Genomic DNA, 23,180 nt, shown 5'->3' on the forward strand with positions numbered 1-23,180 from the left:
GCGAGAGACGGGGGGGGGGACCCAACAAAAAACCAACCCCGGGGCCTGGAGCGTAGAGGCCCGGGAGCGGCGTCGTCATGGCAACGGGCGCCGGCAGGAAACGAGGGACGCGCGGGAGGGAGGAGGGGGAGGAGGGCGCCGAGGGGAGGGGAGGGACGGGGGAGGGGTCCAGCTGCCCCGGAAGCACCTCCCCGCCAGCCCCCTCCTCCAGCCCGGCCCGCAGCCCCCGGCCCGCAGCCCCCACCCTCTCGGCCCGGCAGGAAGTGACAGGCCCGGAGCGAGCCCCGGAGGCCTGGCAGAGCCGCGGCCGGGCCCGGACCCGGAGTCGCGGGAGGGGCGGGGAGCCGCGGCCGCGCCGGGCACCTCCCACCCCGCCCTCGGCGCCCCCGCCCCTCCAGGAAGGGGAGGAGGAGAGGGGAGCCCGCCGCGGAGGCCGAGCGAGCCCCCCGCCCAGCCTGGCGACTGGGGACCCCGGCACATGAGGTGGACGCCCCCCGGGAGCACTTGGGTGCAGAGCCAGGCGCGAAGGTACCCGGGCGGCCGCGGGTTGGGGAGGGGCAGGACCTCTGGGGGCTTGGCTGCTCGGGGATGTTTCTTCAGCCACCTCCGTCTGTAACGCCCCAGGTACCTCCCCCAGTTTCTTTCCCTGCCTACCTCTGCGCTTCGCTCTGCCGTCCTTCGGCACTGTCTGTCCAAGTCTTCTTGCTATTCATTTCGCTGCGCTGAATGCCGTCTGTCCGTCACCCTAGTTGCTTCTGACTGCTCATTTTCTCATTCATTTTTCCTTCTCTGACTTTGGTCCTCCCATCCAAGCATGCTGTCTGATAATCCCCTGCTTTTTATGGTCCGCTTGGTCCCTCGGTCTCCAATTCTTGACTTCTGTCTCTCTCTCTCCTGCTTGTCTCCCGGCTATCAGTAAGCACATTTCCCTGCTCACTTGGGTCAGTTCACTCCTGGCTCCACTCTATCTGTCCCCTTCCCCTCGGTGTCTTTGATTCCTCTTTGGAACCTCATTTTCATCAAGGTTCTGTATACAACAAGGACCCCTGGGCGCTTACTATCCCTCTTCTCCAGATCACTTCCATTTCTTTGGCACAGTCTTCCCCAGCAAGCCCCCACTCCCTTCTCTTGCCGCCTTCTGTGTCCCGTACTTTCTACAAGACAAGAGTTTTAGGTTTAGGGAAATTTATTTCCTCCAACTCTTGGCTCAGTGAACCCAGTCGCAGGTCCACTTAACTATCTTTTTCTAGCTGCCTTCCAGAGGTCTGTGCTCCTTAACCACCCAAACTGACCCAATGAACCCAACCCAGCCCATACACGCTCAAATACTGCCTTTCAGGGTGACAATAGTTTAGCGATTGTAGGCACCTCTGTGAATCAGCTTCTCACACTTTCTCTCCTGAGGTAATTCTGAACATTTAAATGCACTGTGCCTCCCAAACCTTTTGTTGTTTTCATTTTCTGTATTTAATTGTGCAGTCCCAACGTTGATCACAAGTGAATAGATCTGTGTGCCTCGGGTCCAGGACTCCTGGTTTTGATGTCAGTTTCTCCTGATTTTATTACTTAAGCCAGCATCTTTCCATCTCTATTTTCATTTCACAATCTGGAAAAAAAAAAAAAAAAAGACTTCCATTTTGGGGGAAATGTGGGGTCCTACAGTATTAGCATTTTCACCTACGAATGTAGGAGTTAATGTCTCCTCTAGCTAAAGAAGGGGTCTCTTCTGTCTTACTGTCTTTGAGTACAGTAAACTAAGTCCATTGATCTATACAACTATGCCATGCTGCCTCTAATTCTTACCCACTTTTTTTCTTCACATGCTGATAATGAGGATTCATGGGTCTGTATCTGTTTAGTGCTTTGATACTGTGGGAGAAGATAACTATAGAGTTGAAGCTGATATGATTTCTCCTGTGTTATATTCCATGTTTGCAGTGACGTTTGCTATACCTAAATAAAACTGAAGAGATGGGTTGAGTACGTGGGGGATAATGATGCGATCAGATGATATTGGGAACTGAATAAGAAATCTCCCCAACTCTGTTTCCAGGGCCAAGCGGTTTGATTTTATTTACTTTATTTTGGATGTAATTATTACGATAAATCCATTGTGATAAAACTGTTGACAGGCCTTAGCAGAAATTCTGGTTTGATGTTTACATTCCTAAACCAAACAGTGCTTTGCTGACCTAATATTTCTAGTGGCCCTGTGCCTCCGGAGTAGAGAAGGTAGTGTCTACGCCCAACAAAAGAGGGGAAAAAAAGAATGAACAAAACCCCTCATTGTCATTTAGTGCTATTTGGAGGCATATTTCTTCTTGCTTCTTTTCTCCTGTCTCTGCTTGGTTCCTAGCAATGTCTTCATGTCTTTTGGCAAATTTTAGTGTAGACCGCAGAGAGTAAACTCTGATTACTAAAGTGAAAAGTTTAGTTTTACTTTCTTGAAGCCTTTCATTGCTGTGTATTTAATATGTTAATGCCTGATAGTCATTTGTTAAAATGATATATTATATTCATTTGTGAAGGCTTTTCTGCAAATGGGGGAACTGAGGGGCTGGCAGGGAAAGTGATGTGCCCACAGTGTTTTTATTAGTAGCCTGAGCTGGAATCAGGCAGCTATTTTGGCTGCAGACTAGCTCTCCTACCTCCTAGTTTTTGTTTTGTTTTGTTTTAAAGTTGTATTTAAGTAATCTGTACACCCAGTGTGGGACTTGAACTCATGATCCCAAGATCATGACTTGCATGCTCTTCCCACTGAGCCAGTCAGGCGTCCCTCTACCTCTAGTTTTATGACTTTCCATGATGCATTTAACATATCTGTATCTTGAGCCCCTTCTCCATAAAACGAGGACAGTGAACACTCAAAAGAAATGACACTGCCTTAATCACAGCCTTTTTTTGTTTGTTTGTTTGAGGAAGCAGCACGTATTAATGTAAAGACTTGATACCTACTAGGATAACTTCTTTAATCTCGGAAAACCTCATTTCTACAATTATAAGATGGGGACAATCATATTTACCTCAAAGCACTATGAGAGGTAATGGAGATGAAGAGCCTAGGCCAGCGAGAGGAGGCACCTGGTGGCTTCTCAGTGGTAGCCATTGTTAAGGTGATGTTGGTACTGATGTTGCAGGTGCAGATAAAAATGAGAAAACAGTAACTTTTAAGCAGGACTATTTTAAACTGTTACAAATGCTATGGGAATGTAAGGTAGCCTTAGTATTATGGTCTTACATTCTAGCCACTTGATATTTAATAGACAGTCATGAGGGATCTGTAAAGGTTTCTTTTGAGACACTGGATAGCTTCAAAAGATGGTATAGGAAGCATGTGGTTATAAGTGTGTATTGCAGATTTGGTAGTTCAAGAAGCCCAAGGAATCATGGATAACAGAGGGAAGAGAGGAAGAGTATTAGACAACATGAAAAATAACAGGAAATATTAGTTTGAGATCAGGTGTGAATTTTAATCCTTCGCTACTTCCATCTAGGTCTTGAGTCAGAGCAACAGCTTTCGGGACCCTGGACCACTATCATGGAGACTGAGAGTGAGCAGAACTCCAACTCCACCAATGGGAGCTCCAGCTCTGGGGGCAGCTCTCGGCCCCAGATAGCTCAGATGTCACTGTATGAACGGCAGGCGGTGCAGGTGAGGCTCAAGAGTGAGGGGCTGTGATCTGTGAATATTGGCTTCAGGTGGGCACTGGTGCTGGAAGATAGCCGCTCGTTGTTCCTTTCCAGCAAACTGGGAGAGTTGGATTAGGTGATGACTAACGTCCCTTCCAACTCTGAGAATCTTAGGAGTTTACAATAGTTCAAGCAAGCAGAGAATGAGATTCAGTCTTCAAATCATGGTTTTTTTTTTTTTTTTTATACCATTCAGTTCATATAGCTAGAGTTTAACTAACCGTTTCTTTTCATGGATTGTCAGGTTTTTAACCTTTTGTCTCTCTTGTAAATCATCCTGGACAAATAGTAAATCCCATGCTTTAAAAAATCTTGGGAATGGGGCATCTTACTCAAAATATCTTGATTGCTAGAATAACCACGCACAAAATAAGAATAGTTCTAGTTATTACGGAATAAGAATACAGTAATAATCCAAAGGTGACACTCAAACTGCATTACCAGCATCATCTTTATAAACATTTATGTGTTTGAAAATGCCAGTTATTTGAAAATATTACTTGATAAAATCTTTCACAAGCCACTATTTACTCTATTTTTCATCATTTTCAACCACTTGGGGCTCTGTCACCTTTGTGTCCTAGAACATGGTCTTTTGTGTCCCTAGAATTGTGTCCCTGGAATATGGTCTTTATTTTTTTCATTCATTTATTTTTAAGTAGGCTCCATGTTGGAGCCTAACCTTGGGCTTGAACTCATGACCCTGAGATCACAGACCTGAGCTGAGATCAAGAGTTGAATGCTTAACTGACTGAGCCATCCAGGAGCCCTATTTTTGTTTTTTAAAGATTTTGTTTATTTATTTGACAGAGAGATCACAAGTAGGCAGAGAGGCAGGCAGAGAGAGAGAGAGAGGAGGAAGCAAGCTCCCTGCTGCGCAGAGCGCCCGATGTGGGCTCCATCCCAGGACCCTGAGATCATGACCTGAGCCGAAGGCAGCGGCTTAACCCACTGAGCCACCCAGGCGTCCCAGGAGCCCTGTTTTTAATTTTTTTAAGTAAGCTCTATGCCCAGTCTGGGGCTAGAACTCACAACCCCGAGACCAAGAGTTGCATACTCTACCAACTGAGCCAGCGTGGTGCCCCTTCTCTTTATATTATTTGATGTCCAGTTTATTTTCAACTTGTCTAGTCCAGTTCTTTTTCTTGCTATGTCATTTTGGGAATTCCATTCCATTTTGGGAATTAAGAGTTCATGTGAGTTACATTGCTTATATTCCTTTTCTTTGTATACAAGAATAGAGAATAACAGAATTAATTGTTTCTCTACTTTTTTTTTTAAAGATTTTATTTATTTATTTGACAGAGAGAAATTACAAGTAGATGGAGAGGCAGGCAGAGAGAGAGAGAGGGAAGCAGGCTCCCTGCTGAGCAGAGAGCCCGATGCAGGCCTTGATCCCAGGACCCTGAGATCATGACCTGAGCCGAAGGCAGCGGCTTAACCCACTGAGCCACCCAGGTGCCCTACTTTTTTTTTTTTTTTTTAAAGACTTTATTTCACAGGCAGAGATCACAAATAGGCAGAGAGGCAGACAGAGAAAGAGGAGGATGCAGGCTCCCTGCTTAGCAGAGAACCCGATGCGGGGTTCGATCCCAGAACCCTGGGGTCATGAACTGAGCCGAAGACAGAGGCTTTAAACCCACTGAGCCACCCACGCACCCCTGTTTATACACTTTTTGAAGACTATGTGAACTTACATGTTCTAATATAAAAATGGGCAAATCAGATGTTGATTTAGCCACATTCCCCATCTCCCTTTGTTTTTCTTTTTCCCAATTGTCCCTTTCACCTTATCACAGTCATTTGCATAGAATAGGAATTAGGAGTGATTCATTCTAAGTGGGTTGATCCTTTCTTTTCCTTTTAGGCTCTGCAGGCACTGCAGCGTCAGCCCAACGCGGCTCAGTATTTCCACCAGTTCATGCTCCAGCAGCAGCTCAGCAATGCCCAGCTGCATAGCCTGGCTGCGGTCCAGCAGGTGAGAGGTCAGCAGCTAGCTGGCCCAAGAGGGAGGGGATGGGCACTACAGGTGGGTTAGGGCATACTGTTTCCACTGCTCCTGCCACTCAGGCTAGAATCATAGTCTTTTCTTTTGGGGGTTGCAGTAGGAATTAGGAGGTAGAATGGCTGTGTTCCAGAACTGCACTGTCCAGTATGGCAGCCATTAGTCACGTGTAGCTGTTGAGCACTTAAAATGTGGCCAGTCCATATTGAGCTGTATAGTACAATTTGGATTTCAAAGACATAGCGTAAGAAAATATAAACTATCTCAGTAGTTTGTTTTTATTGGTTATATGTTGAAATGAGATACATTGGCTTGAGTAAAGTTTATTTCTCCTGTTTCTTTTCCCTTTTTTACTTTTTATTTTTTAAAATTTTATTTATTTGAGATTGAGAAAGAGAGCAAGATAGAGCGAGCACAAGCTGGTGGGGAGGGGAGAGGGAGAGAAGCAGGCTCCACGCTGAGCAGGGAGTCCCAGGGCGGTACTTGATCCTGGGACGCTGGGATCATGACCTGAGCCAAAGGCAGATGCTTAACTGACTGAGCCACCTAGTTGCACCTCTTTTCACTTTTTAAAAATGCATACTAGAAAATTACTTATGTGGCTCACATTGTATTTGTTTTAGACAGCCCTGGGTTAGACATATGAGTGACTCCTGATTATGATCTGATCAAAGGTTGTTCTTCCACCTAAAAGAAAGTGGGAGGAGCGGGCAGAGTACCTGATTGCCCCAGAAGGGTTATGTGGGAGTTATTAGGCTGGCATATGTGGTAATGTGAGGGTTTTGGAGATAGGGAATATGCTTTTCCTTGTTCCATAGTAGAGCCTCTGGCTTTTTATCTGAACTCTCTATTACATTTTGTGCCTGTGATTCCAAGATTCAGTCTTTTCCTCCATTGTCTCTGCTCTTTTTTGTTTTCCTTTCCCCTCTAACAGGCCACGATTGCTGCCAGTCGGCAGGCCAGCTCCCCAAACACCAGCACTGCCCAGCAGCAGACTACTACCACCCAGGCCTCAGTGAGTAGTACTGGGTCTCCCCACTGAGAGGCTTCCTTCCCTGGGTCTCTGCGTGGAACAACCTTGTGTATTGAGCTGTGAATGAAGAAGATCGCTCTTATGTAGACAATATTAGTAAAAGGGAAACAACTGACCTGAGCCTTTATCAGAGTCTCAGGGAGGAGGTCTAAGAAAGGAGAAAGAAAATCCTGGGGAAGAAGAGAAGATGAAAAAGGAAGGCGACTCATCTCTGGACCTTTTAACGAGGCGTGAAGTCTGTTCCATTTTGTTCCTTTTCCCTCTCAGCTAGTAATGTTAGTAGTTAGGTTAGTGGTTAGCAGTGGTGGCTAGTGGTTAGGGACTAGTTTCTTTACTTTGGTACCACCTTGCAGTAGTCAGGATGACAGTTATGGTCAGGAAGGTATTCATTTGCCCCTGACTCTGAAAATGAGATCGTCTGTTCTTAAAAAAAGAAGAAAATGAGATATTCTGTTCTTGACTGTGTCCCTCTGCATTTGTCAGTGATGTGCGTTTCTTTTTACCTTTCCAAAATCCTTAGTTCTGGTTCCTTTCTGTACCACACAGATCAATCTGGCCACCACGTCGGGCGCCCAGCTCATCAGCCGATCGCAGAGTGTGAGCTCTCCCAGTGCTACCACTTTGACCCAATCTGTGCTACTGGGGAACACCACCTCCCCACCTCTCAACCAGTCCCAGGCCCAGATGTATCTACGGGTAAGCCACAGACACAACTGCCATTGTTCCAGAGGCATAATTGTTGTGCCCCTGGCAAAGACTTGAGTGAAAGCTGTTTGATTTAAATATGGTTGCCCAAATATGGTAAGATACGCTGATGGACTTTCTGGGCCTTACCTATCTCTAGAAGTGATGCTTGGTATTCACAGGTAGCCTGCAGATTGAATTGAGATCCTAAGTGAGAAGGTGTTTGCCTTAGTATTTTTGACTGAAGTAGTGTCACATATAATCTAATCTTTAAACCTGTGGCTCTAGTACCCAAATTCTAAGTGTTATCTCTTAGCCTATCTACTTACTACACATAAATACTTGCTCTAAAATCCTCATTGTCTCAACTTCCTTGATGTTTGACTCTTTGATATCAATCTATAGTTTTATATACATTCTAGGTTTCCTTCTGGATGATTCATTGCATATGGAGAATAAGGGTCTCCTGGGTTGGTGTGGAAAGGGGCAGGGCTTAGCAGTTTCGTATCTTCTGTTTATTTTGTCTTGTGGTCCTTCCCTTCCATTTCTTCTTTCTTCTTCTCTTGTTCTCTTTCCTTTGCTCTTCCTCTTCCTCCTCTCCTTGCCAGCCACAGCTGGGAAACCTATTGCAGGTAAACCGGACCCTGGGCCGGAATGTGCCTCTAGCCTCCCAACTCATCCTGATGCCTAACGGGGCGGTGGCTGCGGTCCAGCAGGAGGTGCCATCTGCTCCATCTCCGGGAGTTCATACAGATGCAGATCAGGTCAGTGGCAACCACTTGACCTGCGGATGGGCACTGGGGAGGATGAAGGGAACCACCACAGACCAGGGCCTACCCTGCTACCCCATGACGACTTCTCAGGGTTCTTATTTTTTCTCCCCTTTTCTTCATTTCCATAGCACTCGAATTTCTTGTAACTTTTGAGTTATGTGAGTTACGAAGGGAGGTGAAGTTGACTGAAAACAGCCCTGTGGACCTGGGAAGCCTTATTCTCAATCCAGGGCAGATGTCCTTACATTCTTTTAGACCTCCATGGCTCAGTTTTATTCAGGAGGTCTTAATTCTCTTTCTTTGCAGTGCTCTCTTAGAGTAAGGGATGGCTGAGGGAATTCTGCAGTTAGGTAGATGTGAAGCCCACCGGGCTGTTTGTGTCCTTCTCTTTATGAGTCACTGTGGCTGCTGACTCTCAGTGGTCTCTGTGCCCAGGAAAGTGTTCCTCACCGTTGCTTTCTGTGCCTTACCCCCAAACATGGACATGGATTTCATGCCTGAAGTTTTGGCTTCTTATGATGGAATACAAATTGAGATCTCATAATAACTTTTTTCATTCTCTTAGTTTATCAGTTAGCAAGTAAATAGTGAGTTTGAGCTCTTTCTACTGATGTGCTCAGATATATACTAGAAACTTGGGAAGCTTGAAAAGAAAGACAAGTCAAGTCTTCAAAGATCTTAGAGAACAAAGAAGTACAAAGACTTTAGTGCCCAAAGGAGTCCAAAGTAAATGGTCCTAACTCAGAGTGACACATGAGTTTAGAGAAGAGTTGGCTGCATTCCTGCTCAGTGACTTTTGGGATACTTGAGCAGATTCTTGAAAGATTGTTAGGATTTGATTTGGAGTTAGAAGAAAACTGGAGAGAGAACAGTGTGTGTAAAGCCATGACTTGTATGTGACTGAATTGGGGATGAGTGGATAAAGTGGAGACAGCACACCTGATGTTAGAAAAGGTCATTGTCAGGGGCGCCTGGGTGGCTCAGTGGGTTGAGGCCTCTGCCTTCGGCTTGGGTCATGATCCTGGGGTCCTGGGATTCAGCCCCACATCGGCCTCTCTGCTCAGTGGGGAGCCTACTTCCTCCTCTCTGCCTGCTTGTGATCTCTCTCTGTCAAATACATAAAAAAAAAAAAAAAAAAGAAAAAGAAAAAGAAAAAAAAGGCCATTGTCAGGGAGAAGTCTGAAAGCCAAATAACTTTGTAGGTAGCAGGGGTCATGGCTGGCTATTGAACAGCAGATTAATAGGATAAGGACAATACTCTGGAAAGAATCATCTAGGAACATGTGCCTGGAGAAGAAAGAGAAGTTAAGGAACCTAGTAAGAGATTCTTGGGGCTCATTTAGTTACTAGGGTAAAACATTCTTTTTTTTTTTTTTTTTAAAGATTTTATTTATTTATTTGACAGAGAGAAATCACAAGTAGATGGAGAGGCAGGCAGAGAGAGAGAGAGGGAAGCAGGCTCCCTGCTGAGCAGAGAGCCCGATGCGGGACTCGATCCCAGGACCCTGAGATCATGACCTGAGCCGAAGGCAGAGGCTTAACCCACTGAGCCACCCAGGCGCCCCACATTATTTTTTTTTTTTAAGATTTTGTTTATTTGACAGAGATCACAAGTAGGCAGAGAGGCAGGCAGAGAGAGGAGGAAGCAGGCTCCCTGCTGAGCAGAGAGTCCGACTCGGGGCTCGATCCCAGGACACTGGGATCATGACCTGAGCGGAAGTCAAAGGCTTTAACTCACTGAACCACCCAGGAGCCCCAGACATTCGTTTTAGACTATGGTAACAGCGTCGGGATCAGAGGATGAGGTTGAGACTGGTTTCATATCCAGTTCTTTGATTCATCCATCTCTTTACTCATCAGATACTTGAGTGTCAATATATGAAGGGACAGAGTAGTGTTTGAAAATAAGAATCTGATTCCAAGTCCATGACTTCCTGTGTGACCTAGGCAGACGGCTTAACATCTTTTTGCCGGTTTCTTCGTGTATAAAATAGCTGTTGTTAAATACCTTCCTTGGAGTGTGTTGAGGATAAATGAGTTAGAGATGACATATCACTGAAGACATTAAACAAAAATCACCCGAATGGCTTAACAATTGCTTCATTAGAAAGTACAGAGTGCTTTGAAAACACAGGAAGAGACCTAATTCAGCCTTGGGCTTGGGGTGAAAGTTGAGAAGACCGCCCCGAGGAGGTGACATTTAAACTGAGTGTCTGGTGAAGGCATGGAAAGAGAGTGGTGAAGCCAATGGAAACCTAATGTCCAAATACCCCTTGAATCCAAAGAGGAGGGAAGGAGCTTTATATATTTGAGGACTTGAAAGAAGACCTACATGCTTGGAGTTTGGCAAAGCAGGATGGAGATGGTGCTGGGGAGGTAGGAGAGACTTATCTTACAGGGCATTGGGGTCAGTGTTTAGGATTTTGGGCATTATGCGAAGGGTGATGGGACATTATGGGAGGATTTTAAATTTGGAAATCACATGGTGGGGTTTGAGGCTTGTTCATTTGTTTGTTTAGAGACTATGTTGGGGGCATAGTGGCTCAGTGGGTTGAGCATCTGCTTTCGGCTCAGGTCATGATCCCAGGGCTTTGGGATGGAGCCTGGCATGGGGCTCTCAGCTCGGCCGGGAGCCTGCTTCCCTCTCTCCCACTCCCCCTACTTGCATTCCCTCTCTCACTGTCTCTTTCTCTGTCAAATAAATAAGTAAAATCTTAAAAAAAAAAAAAAAAGACTATGTTAGCTCCTCTGTAGAGAATAAATGGAAGTGTGTGTGAATAAATGAGTGTGAATCTAGGGACAACAATTTAGAGGAAAGATGGTGTTTGGGTTAGGCAGTAACAATGGACATGGACGGAAATGAATAGATTTGAGAAAAAACTTAGAAGATCTTTGAAAAAGGAAAGCTGATTCAGTTGAGAGAGGTGCCAGGGACGAGATGTGACAGCAGTGAGGTGACAGCGTAGTGTGACTAGAGAGGTAGAATGTTGGAGAAGTGGACTTATGGTGAGGTTAACTTTTGTACACCGCTGTCTTGGATGTGCTTGTGAGTCACTGAGGTCAGCAGTTTTAGATAGTTGGTGCTTGAGAATAGAGAGAAGGTCTGCATGGAAATCAACATTCAAGAGTAGACACAGGATAATGGAAGTCAAGAGAGCATTTGGCATTGCTTAGGGAAAGGTACAGATTGATATGAGAAATGGAACCCTGAGGGTTAGGACTACTTCTTGGAAAATATAACACCTCAGGGTCGGTAGAGGCTGATGAAGTGGCAGAGGGGAGTAGAAAGTGAAACAGGAAAATCTGGATTGTGTAGTGTCATGAAAACAAGGGAGCAGAACGTTAGAAGTGGCAGGGAGTCCTCTGTCAAATGTAGTAGAGAGGACAAGAAAGAGTTACCAATATGGACAAGAGAACCATTTCAGTGGAGTTTGGGGGTTGGGGGATTGAAGCCAACTAGTATCACCTGAGGAATGGCTGGATAGTGAGAATAGATGCAGTGAATGTAAACAATTATTACCAGTTTAGCAATCAAAGGAAAGGGGGATGAAGCTGGGGTTGGGAAGTGGGCTTCAGGTGTGATTGGAGGGTGCCTTAGAGGGGAGGTTGAAGAGACAGGAAGGAATTGACAGCACAAGCTCCTTGAGAAGGAGGAGAGCTGAGGCCCTGAGTGTGGAGAAGGATTTGATAGGAGGGCTGATAGAGGGGAGGGCGGGGAAAAGGCGGTGGTGGGGATTCATGAAGGGGATTATAGATTTGGTTATGGAACTGCTCACATAGTGGTTTTATCATCTCTGCAGGGGTGATGAGGAGGAGGGGGAAGAGCAAGTGGTTCTGAGATATATTGGGAACTAGGAAAGTTTTGAGTAGTCATTATGGAAAGCTGATTGGAAACAAACTATATAAATGTCGTATCACATTAAGTGCCCCAACACCCCATCCTGGTAATTCCTGTAAAGCTCTCTCAAAAGCTCTCACCTCTTTACTCCTCGCCTGAACTCAGGTTCCTTGTATTTTTCACCTGCATTATTCTTCTAGTTTTCTAATTGGTCTCTTGACTTCAGCCTTGTCTACCTCTAAGCATCTTCCATATTATCTTCAGAATAAGTTTTTTCAATAAGAAAATACATGTTGTTCCTAACGTTATTTTATTTTTTTAAATTTTTAAAAAAATTTTTTTAAAGATTTTATTTTTTTATTTGACAGAGAGAGATGACAAGCAGGCAGAGAGGCAGGCAGAGAGAGAGGAGGAAGCAGGCTCCCTGCTGAGCAGAGAGCCTGATGCGGGGCTTGATCCCAGGACTCTGAGATCATGACCTGAGCCAAAGGCAGCGGCTTAACCCACTGAGCCACCCAGGCGCCCCCTAACTTTGTTATTTTAAATGGTACTTCTGGTGTGCCGGGTTTTATAAGTCATAATCCTTGGTTCATGATACCTCCCAGCAGTGGTCCAATCATGGCCCAATCTTGGCCCAATCTTATTTACTTACTATGTTTTAATGATGTAATAGGCATTCCCTAGCTCCACCCACTGCCTGCCCCACCTATGGTAACAATCATTCTGATTCCTAGGTTCATCCTGCCCTCTGTCCCTTTTTCTATAGTTTTATTGTGTTTACATGGGTTTTTCTTTTTTTTTTTTTTTTATTTTTTATTTTTTATTTTTTTTTATTATTTTTAAAGATTTTTATTTATTTATTTGACAGAGAGAAATCACAAGTAGACGGAGAGGCAGGTAGAGAGAGAGGAAGGGAAGCAGGCTCCCCGCTGAGCAGAGAGCCCGATATGGGACTCGATCCCAGGACCCTGAGATCATGACCTGAGCCGAAGGCAGCGGCTTAACCCACTGAGCCACCCAGGCGCCCCTTACATGGGTTTTTCAAAATTACTTCTTATTATGGAAAATTTCAAACTTATGCAAAAATAGAAAAATACATGAATCTCTGCATACCTGCTAACCAGCTGCAATATTTATCAACACACAGCCTTTCTCTCCAGGCCATTTCCCTCCACTGTGGATTATTTAGAAGTAAATTCCAGATACCATATGTTCGATATATTTTATACACACACACACACACATACACACACATATTTGTATTTAAGTGTAGAAGGTCTTTGTGCTGTATGTAATTTGGGGGGAATACTTTCTTAATAGCTTATTGTCAAGATCCATCTGTATTGTTGCATGTCGTTGTATTTTATTAATTTTGATTTCTCTGTAGTATTGAATCATGTGAATATACTGTGGTTCATTCATCTTCTCTTCTGATAATGGCCATTTGGGTTGCTTCCAGACTTCCATTAACTGAATAGTGCTGCTGTGGACTTCCCTACACATGCCTCCTGTTGCTACAGGAGCAAGAGTTGCTCCTGTAGAATTCCTGGATCAGAGGGTGTGTGAATGTTTAGCTTTAGGATAGGATGCCAAACTGTTTTCAAAGCAGTTGTACTGATTTACACTCCTGTAAGCAGTGTTTAAAAGAATGTAGTGTTGTACACTACAGCTGTAGTGTTGATGATCTTTATTCTGATTAATAGTCTTCAGTGGCTTCCTGTCATTTGAAGTGCTCATCAGTCTTCTCTTCATATTTCGGAATACTTACTCTATCAGGCACTGTGCTAGATGCTGGAAATACAACAATGGGGAAGACAGACTTTCTGTTCCTCATTTGAACACACATTTCTACTTCCCCAGCCTCAGCCTGTCTTCCTAGCTTCATTTCTTGCTATTCCCTCTAACTCACCCCAGACATAATGAAATATTTATAATTTCCAAAAATGCTCTGCTCTTTCTTCACTCGAAGGTCTTCCAAGTGTTGTTACCTGAGTCTTCAAACTTCACTTTCCCTCTCACCCATGGAGTCTCAGATGAAACAAAAGACTTTTAGGAAGTTTTCCCTGGTCTGAGTCTATCTTCCTCCTTTGTGCTCCCATGGCACTTTGTGTAGATCTCTGCATAGTATGACAGGTTTATTGGTGATTTTCGTGTCTGTCCTTTCTGGTAGAAAGTACTCATTAAGAGCAGGGACATTCTTTCGTCCCTGCATTTCCAGTATCCAGTGTACTGCTGGAAGCATAGTAGGGTATTTGGTCAGTGTTGAATGAATAAACAGAAGAAAGGAAAATTTGAGACATTTCGAAGGAATAAATGAGCGAACTTGCTGATAGATTTGATAGTGAATGAAGGAGACTAAAAGTCAAATAGGATTCAAGAGTCCCTCCCCGGGTGACCGGAAGGACTTCAGTGTATGTAATTGTAAAGGTAAGGGGACAAGTTTTGAGGGGGGCTAGGAATATCTGTAGCTGTCTTCACTGCTTCTGAATCGGTCACAGACATCTTTGACCTTCATGCTTCCTGTTCCCCTCTTCTCAATATATCTTTTTTCTTCTTATCTTTCAGGTGCAGAATTTGGCAGTGAGGAACCAACAGGCCTCAGCCCAAGGACCTCAAATGCAAGGCTCTACTCAGAAGGCCATTCCTCCTGGAGCCTCCCCTGTTTCTAGCCTCTCCCAGGCTTCTAGCCAGGCCCTTGCTGTGGCTCAGGCTTCCTCTGGGGCCTCAGGCCAGTCCCTCAACCTCAGTCAAGCTGGCACAGGCAGTGGGAGTAGCATCCCAGGGTCCATGGGGCCAGGTGGTGGTGGCCAGGCACCCGGGGGCTTGGGTCCATTGCCTTCCTCAGGAATGGGTGGGGGTGGGAGCTGTCCCAGGAAGGGCACAGGAGTGGTGCAGCCCTTGCCTGCAGCCCAAACAGTGACTGTGAGTCAGGGAAGCCAGACAGAAGCAGAAAGTGCAGCAGCTAAGAAGGCAGAAGCAGATGGGGCTGGTCAGCAGAATGTGGGCATGAACCTGACACGGACAGCTACACCTGCTCCCAGCCAGACCCTTATTAGCTCAGGTAAGCTCTCACCTCTCACAATGTCATTATTCTCTCAGAACTTGTTTGAAATCCTCAGAGTACTTTTCTTTGCCATTTATCCTGCTTCTCTGGGTCCTGGAGTAGTGGAAGGAAAAAAAAATCACATCAGCCTTTATCAGATTAGTCCAGGGAGAGAGTAGTAGGACAGGTAGCAGAAGTAGATCTCTGTTTCTACAAGGCAGCAATCTGTACAAATTTGTCCCCTTCTTCTTAGGCCCTGAGTCTGTCAGTTTATCCATCCCACCCATTCATTTACCCAGTTCTTACTGGGTATTGCCTACTGTGTTGTAGGAGGTGTTAGGGATGCATCTTTTTTTCTTCTTTTTTTTTTTTAGTTATTTTTATTAACATATAATGTATTATTTGGGGATGCATGTTTGAAAAACAGATTCCTTGTCCCCATGGAGTTTATGATTTAGTGCAAGGGATGACTTCTCTCCTTACTCTGTTTAATGATGATTAGTTGGACCAGGGTAGAGTGGAGAGGGTCTAAGTGCCTTAGAGCATTCAGGACTAGCAAACGTTTAGTATAGTTAAGTTGTGATCATCTGATCAAGGATAAGGATAAAAAAAGGAATAAATAATAATAACCTCAGATGGTTTATAGTTGCTTTTAGAATGTGGTTCGGTAAGTTAGAAGTGCGTACCTCACTTGGTAATGTTTATTTTTACCTGCCTTGTTTCCGGCACTTCGGTTGTTGCTCTGTTTGGATGATTTGCTTACAAAAAAAGTGAAGAGTTAATCACCAGCTGTACTACTACCACCTAGTATTTACATACCGTAGCACTCTGTTTCCAAAGTGCTTTCATGTTACATGTGCTCTCTGGGTGATCTGGAAGATGGTGTGTCTTGGCTTCACCTGCAGTGGAGGAAACTGCATAAAGGCTGGGCCTGCAGCCATTGACTCTTATGCCTTCTTGTAGGTGGTGACCAAACTGATGAGTCTGAAAAACCCAGGCATTCGTGGGAGGATGTTTACCTTCGTGGACATTAATTCTCTCAGTGACCATTGAGTCTTTATCATGTGCCGGGCATGGGGCTGGGTTCTAGGGATGTAAAAATGAATAGAGCAAGGACTCAACCCTTGAAGAACTCAGTCTAATCATAAGGGAGATGGGCCAGCCATTCTCCTTTGCTGGGTCAAACTATCAGGATTTAGTGTAGCAAAGAAAATAAAAGTTAGATAGCTTCAAGAAATTACCGAGGACTGTGAAATGATTGGGCAAGGGACTTCTTCCTTGGAGGTGCTTCGCTACAGAGGGAGACTTGGTTATGTCTGACTCAGAGGCGAGAGTGTGAATGAAGTGATCTCTTGGGTCCGCCAGGTTCGATTTCCCTTCGCTGTGTGATCCCAAAGCCAAGTACACCTTGGAAAGGTGATTTCCCTTTCAATTTGTAACGATGACAATTTTCCGCTCTTTTTTGTTCCACTTGGGGCGCCCCGCTGTAGCCACCTACACGCAGATCCAGCCCCACTCCCTGATTCAGCAACAGCAGCAGATCCACCTCCAGCAGAAACAGGTGGTGATCCAGCAGCAGATCGCCATCCACCACCAGCAGCAGTTCCAGCACCGGCAGTCCCAGCTCCTCCACACAGCCACACACCTCCAGCTGGCCCAGCAGCAGCAGCAGCAGCAACAGCAGCCACCGCCCCCGCCGCCAGCTGCCACACTCACTGCCCCTCAGCCACCGCAGGTCCCACCTACTCAGCAGGTCCCTCCTTCCCAGTCCCAGCAGCAAGCCCAGACCCTGGTGGTCCAACCCATGCTTCAGTCTTCACCCTTGTCCCTCCCGCCTGACCCAACCCCCAAGCCACCCATCCCCATCCAGTCCAAACCACCTGTAGCACCTATCAAGCCTCCTCAGTTAGGCGCTGCTAAGATGTCAGCTACCCAGCAACCACCACCCCATATCCCTGTGCAAGTGGTGGGCACCCGGCAGCCCGGGACGGCCCAGGCACAGGCTCTGGGGTTGGCACAGCTGGCCGCTGCTGTCCCTACTTCCCGGGGCATGCCCAATACAGTGCAGCCCAGTCAGGCCCATTTGGCCTCCTCGCCACCTTCATCCCAGGCTGCCGGGGCCCTGCAAGAGTGCCCTCCCACGCTGGCGTCTGGGATGAGCCTCGCTCCTGTGCAGGGGACAGCGCATGTGGTAAAGGGTGGGGCTACGACCTCCTCACCTGTTGTGGCCCAGGTACCTGCTGCCTTCTACATGCAGTCTGTGCACCTGCCGGTGAGTGAGGTCTTGAGTGGACTTGGGGCTCAGTGGACATAGAGCTTAACTTAGGAGGGGAGTAACGAGTTCGGAAGGTTGAGATACTGATACTTATCATTTTACCTTCATTACTTCCTTAGAAGCCCCATCTCCAAATACAGCCATACTGGGGTTAGGGCTTAGGAATTGGGTGGGGGAGGGGAACCACAAACATTAAGTCCATAACAAATAGATAATTAATATGTGTGGGTGAGTGAGCATGGCGGGTGAATATGGTATTGTACCAACTGCTCTGTGAATCATCATATTGTTACAAACTGTAACACTTAAAAGATATTGGTTTGTCCTTTTGTAAGAGAGGCATTGATGGAAGGTTAAGATACTGGTATTTATTTGTTCCTTTTGTAGGAGAGACATTACCGTGTATAATAATCTGTACTTCACACTGCTTGATTTGCTCCTGAAATCATTCTGGGTTTTTGGATCTGTACTAAATTAGGTCAAGATAGCCCTACTCATTTAAGTTGGTCTTTAGAAAAACAGAGGTTCTTGGTGGAGCCATAATGAACTAGAATCCTGAGGTGTAGGTCAGGACTAAATGTGACATTTTCTTTTGTCCTGATGTAGAAGATACACTTCTTGGGAATGACCGGGAATTCTAGTGTACCATGGGAAGTATGCAGATTGGGTAATCTGGAACCAAGAACGTTTTCACTGATAGTATGGTGGTCACTGAGGTTCCTTATGTCCTTCATTCATACATCTTGGTTTCTTTCCTGTTTTTCACTATATAGAGCAAACCCCAGACATTGGCTGTCAAACGCAAGGCAGAGTCTGAGGAGGAGAGAGATGATATCTCCACATTGGGTTCAATGCTTCCTGCCAAGGCATCTCCAGTAGCTGAAAGTCCAAAGGCCATGGAGGAGAAGAGCAGTCTTGGAGGTAACTGACTTCTGCAGTGTGATTTGAGTGCAGAGATTAGAGAAGTGTTCTGAGTGAGCTCAGAGCTAAATCTGGTTCCATAGAAGATGATGACCCTGAACTTGGTGGACCAATGGGTAGATCCAAAAACAGGGACTCCAGGGTGAATGATCAAAGGTGAACATGTATTATTGTGGAAGATCAGACTGGCTTAGCTAATAGATGGATCAGTTACGTCATCCTTTTATCTGTTCCTTAATCTGTTCCAGAGAAAGCTGAACCAGTGACTGGTGTGAATGCTAGTACTCCAAGCAGTGAACTTGTAGCCTTGGCTCCTGCCCCAGCTGCACCGCCCCCTACACTAGCCATGGTGTCCAGACAGATGGGTGACTCAAAACCCCCACAGGCCATCGTGAAGCCCCAGATTCTCACCCACATCATTGAAGGCTTTGTTATCCAGGAAGGAGCAGAGCCTTTCCCGGTGAGGGCAGGGCCATAAGGTGGGACTTTCAAGTGGGGACTTGGTCTGATTATTATCTTTCCAAAGTTCACTAAAATCAAATCTCGGAACTATTTAATTATTGGAGAATGGTTCAATTCTATTGTTTGTGTAGTTAATTGTGGAGGAGGAAAGGAAGGGGGAAAGGAAATAGTATGTGTAGACCAACAAATGCAAATGTTGGGAAGAGGAAAAGAGAAGGAAGAAGCTATAATGTTTAGTTACACAAACTAGCCTGTCTCATAATGAAGAAATTTGTGGTAGAGAAGTTAAGGGACTTTTCTAGATATCAGGAGTTGCAGAACTAGGCCTAGAATGCAGGTGTCTGCAACTTTGGAAGGAAAAGGACAAGCTAGGATATCAAGTAAGGAACATGTTTTCCAGTGGCTCATCTGAAAAGAGCCAGGTAGGGCCTCTTGATTGCCATGTTGAGAAATGTTTCTCTAAACCAGACGTGGCCATTAACTCTGAGAACCAGGCAAAGACATGGCAGTGAGAAATACTGGGGAAAGTTATAGAGAAGCAGAAAGGAACGAGGCTAACTTAACTGTAAACTTTTTCTGGCACAGGTGGGTTGTTCTCAGTTACTGAAAGAGTCTGAGAAGCCACTACAGACTGGCCTGCCAGGGCTGAATGAGAATCAGTCAGGGGGCCCCTTGGGAGGGGACAGCCCATCTGCTGGTAAGTATTTATTTAGAGACCCATCTGGGGAAGGAGGCTCAGGGAGATAGAGGTGTTTGAGCACTCAGTGTGAAATAGTAATTATTTAAAGTGGGAGTTATATGAAGTCCAGCCACATGCAGGAACTGTATTAAATATCAAAATGTATAAAATCACACAAAAGGAGTTCCCTATAGAATTAGGGTAAATTTATCAAGCTAACCTCTTGAATTATTTATTCTAAGTATGTATTTTTCAAAAGATGATGTAAAATAGGATATTTCTAAATTTCCATTTCTCATTTTAGGTTTTATCATCTATATTAAGGGCTCTTGTTTATATTACTCCCACTGCTTTTGTAAACTTGTGTTGGGAGATGGATCCAACATCTTTCTAGTTAGTAATTAGTTCCTCTCTCCTATTCTAAAATGCAGTTTTGTTGGCAACCTGAGAGTATAAATTGGGATCAAGTTAGTCATTGAAGATGGAAACTGGGCTGGTTTAAGTCAGGAAGGCCATGATGTTCCTGAAGGATGTGTCTTTATGGTTTTGGATTCTGAACTCTATGTTTTAGGGATTCTGAATTAGGTTGTATAGGTCTTGAGGGGCAAACCCTGAGAGTAATTAGCCAGCTGTGGGCCTAACGATGGCCTGAGCAGTGGCGGGATCAGCAATAGCTCCCCAGGGATGCGTTATTTTCCAGAGCTAGATAAGAAGGCGAACCTCCTGAAGTGTGAGTACTGCGGGAAGTATGCTCCTGCTGAGCAGTTTCGGGGCTCCAAGAGGTTCTGCTCAATGACCTGCGCTAAGAGGTACTGTGGGCACCTGCCCCTTCCTTACCTTCAGCACCAGTTCCTCCATCGAATAGCGGGCCCCTTCCCTAGGATGACCTCATAGCTGACGTTCCCTGTCTTCGCTTTTGTGTTCTTCCCCAAGTCGGTTCTTAAAATACCAACTCCCACGTAGCCACGGCTAGCCCGGTGGTCTCCTCCAGCACCGCTGACACTCCGTATATGCCCTGACCTGTAGGTATAATGTGAGCTGTAGTCACCAGTTCCGGCTGAAGAGGAAAAAAATGAAAGAGTTCCAAGAAGCCAACTATGCTCGCGTTCGTCGGCGGGGACCCCGCCGCAGCTCCTCGGACATCGCTCGTGCCAAGATCCAGGGCAAGCGCCACCGGGTGAGCTTCCGTTGCATGGCCAGCTACCTTTAAAATGGTCCTTCTTCCTTCCTCATTCCCTGCCAGGCAGTTCCTTTGCCCTGATAAAAGAGTATGAGACCAGAACTCTGAGTTCTGTATTGATAGCATTCGTCCAGATTCCAAGAGATCGTGAATCCTTGTCTCTTCTCAAGTGATTACTGGGTCATGTACACATTAATCATTATATCACATATTTGACAAAATCTAGATTGATTGTTGGAAGAAGGGGTCAATCAAGAAAGTGATAGTTTATACTTGGAAGTTACTTGAAGTTACTTGAGGGTGGACTAGTGACTCTGGGCATTTGCAAACAAAGTACAGTTTCTTCACTCTAATACTAGTTTTTGCTTTGTGCCTAGTATTAACCCAAACCCCGTTGGCTGGGAAGGGGTGAAGAAACGTCCTGATACTGTTCATGACCTCATGGCTTTGTGTTGTTCTCCGTAGGGTCAAGAGGACTCTAGCCGGGGTTCAGATAATTCCAGTTATGATGAAGCACTCTCTCCAACATCTCCTGGGCCTTTATCTGTGCGAACTGGGCATGGAGAACGTGACCTGGGGAACCCCAATACAGCACCACCGACGCCAGAATTACATGGCATCAACCCTGTGTTCCTGTCCAGCAATCCCAGCCGTTGGAGTGTAGAAGAGGTTTATGAATTTATCGCTTCTCTACAAGGTATTGAGGGCCTATCCAGGAGAACCCAGATCACATACAGGTTTACTTTTCTTTAGGTTATCCCACATGGGCCTTTGTGATAGGGAACAGAATGGACTTTTAAGCAGTAAGCACTTAAGTATGGTATGGCAGAGGTTCTATTCTTCATATTTCCGCAAAGTAACTTGCACACACCCTGGTTTAATTTCCTTTTTGGGTTGATTGTCCTCTACTATGTCAGCAATCTTGCAGTGTTTGATTTTCACTTTTCTATTTACCAGTAATTTTTAGATAAAGTGTATTTTTTATATGTGATTTTTGTGACACCTGTCATGGATAAAACACTGTTTCCACTAATGGGATTAGGAAAGTAGGGACCATTGTTATCCCACACTCTTCTAGGCAGGATTGTTTATAACCTCTTCTTGACAAAGGATGGTTTTCTCCAGAAAAGAAAATCAACCTACCCTTTTGCCATTTGTCTGAACCCTGGGCTCTTAAACAAAGAGGTCATAAAGGCTCTGAACTTTGATTTTTTTTTTTTGCTAGTGTAAAAGAAGACATATGATCTTGCTCCTTCCGTTTTCTCCCTCAAGCTAGTTGAATGAAGTTTTTTCTGTGATTGAACAACTTTGTTATTCTTTCCTCTTGGCTTTTTTAAATAGTCAGTTTCTCGGATTTCAATTTACTTCCAAAGCTTGCCACCCCAGACTTTTATATTCCTGAATTTAGGATGAGTACATTGGGATTAACCACTACTGGATTCCCCTTTATTTCATCTTCAATTCCCCTTCCTGTCCTCTGTATGTACGACCACATAGTTTTTCATATGTATTCCCACCATTTCCTTCTAGGCTGCCAAGAGATTGCAGAGGAGTTTCGCTCCCAGGAGATTGATGGACAGGCCCTTTTATTACTTAAAGAGGAGCATCTTATGAGTGCCATGAACATCAAGTTGGGCCCTGCCCTCAAGATCTGCGCCAAGATAAACGTCCTCAAGGAGACCTAAGGTGGCCCTCTTGCACAAACGAGCCTAAGGCAGACACTCTCCACTGTCCAGGTTATAACCTGGTACCAGCAGACTTTACAGGGAAGAAAGAGCTGTTCCAATTACCCGAATCTTCTGTAGAGGGGATTACTGAGACAGGGAAGAGAAGTGCAAGAATTGGTTGCTGGTGCTACATGGCGGCAGCTGTGACATTTTCCTCTGGTTCTACCTTATTTTTTAAAATCATTACAGTTCTTACTTTTCTCACCTAATCCAATCTTTATAAAAGCAGTCTAGAGAACGAGGACTGCTCAGCCTTATCCTGGAGTGGAGGATCTAGCCAGGGTCTCAGCTCTCCAAGAGGAGTAGACAGTACCATATGGTAAGGCAGTGGGTGGGACATAGGTGTGCCTCAACAGTGGGAGAGAGGGTTTCTCTAGCTTGTGTGACACAAGTAGCGACATCTGGTACTCCCTCTCTTCCCTCTGGATTGCCCAACTGTGGCTGGGGCCCAGAGATTTCTTTGTCATCGCTCCCTTAGTACTGAACGTTTTCTCCTGCATCTGTGGCAGGCTCCCTCGCTGGTGCAGAGACTTGGTGGGCGTCATTCTGATTTGCTGCAGGGGCTAAAAGGTGTGTGGCACACACATGGTTGTCATTCTTTTTGCATCCCCCTGCTCCCTTCAGTTTCTCTGTTGTGTCTCCTGCCCTGCCTTTCTTTTCAACTCCAACTCTGCTCTGTCCTATAGCTTTATTAAAACGGGAGTGTGTGGGGCTGAGGTCAGGAGTATAAGTACCTACCTTAGGCGCTATTCCTTATACAACAAAAATATTAAATATTTTTTTCCTTCTCTGTAAAAGGATAAAAATTGGTCTGTTGTCTCTTACTCCATTCCAGTGTCTCTACCCTCTTCTTTCATACAAAAGACTAGG

General features: G+C 45.3%; 1 protein-coding gene across 12 annotated transcripts; it reads left to right on the forward strand.

The window, feature by feature from the left end:
• Window positions 1-208: 208 nt before the first annotated feature.
• On the forward strand, window positions 209-23,116 carry PHC1 (polyhomeotic homolog 1). Of its 12 annotated transcripts, none has more exons than XM_082738287.1 (15): window positions 209-528; window positions 3,495-3,652; window positions 5,558-5,668; window positions 6,630-6,710; window positions 7,275-7,424; window positions 8,021-8,176; window positions 14,589-15,084; window positions 16,557-17,338; window positions 18,115-18,262; window positions 18,511-18,722; window positions 19,310-19,421; window positions 20,086-20,212; window positions 20,430-20,580; window positions 21,049-21,280; window positions 22,114-23,116. In XM_082738287.1, the coding sequence occupies exons 2-15, from the start codon at window positions 3,539-3,541 to the stop codon at window positions 22,266-22,268; spliced, it is 3,027 nt and encodes a 1,008-aa protein (XP_082594413.1). In that variant the 5' UTR covers window positions 209-528; window positions 3,495-3,538; the 3' UTR covers window positions 22,269-23,116. The 12 variants fall into 12 exon arrangements, with proteins under 12 accessions (XP_082594413.1, XP_082594415.1, XP_082594416.1 ...); XM_082738289.1 differs by having other exon boundaries at window positions 20,104-20,212; XM_082738290.1 differs by having other exon boundaries at window positions 8,045-8,176.
• The last annotated feature ends 64 nt before the right edge of the window (window positions 23,117-23,180 follow it).

The sequence above is a fragment of the Mustela nivalis genome (genome assembly GCF_964662115.1).
Source record: "Mustela nivalis genome assembly, chromosome: 7".
In the NCBI taxonomy this organism is placed as follows: domain Eukaryota; kingdom Metazoa; phylum Chordata; class Mammalia; order Carnivora; family Mustelidae; genus Mustela; species Mustela nivalis.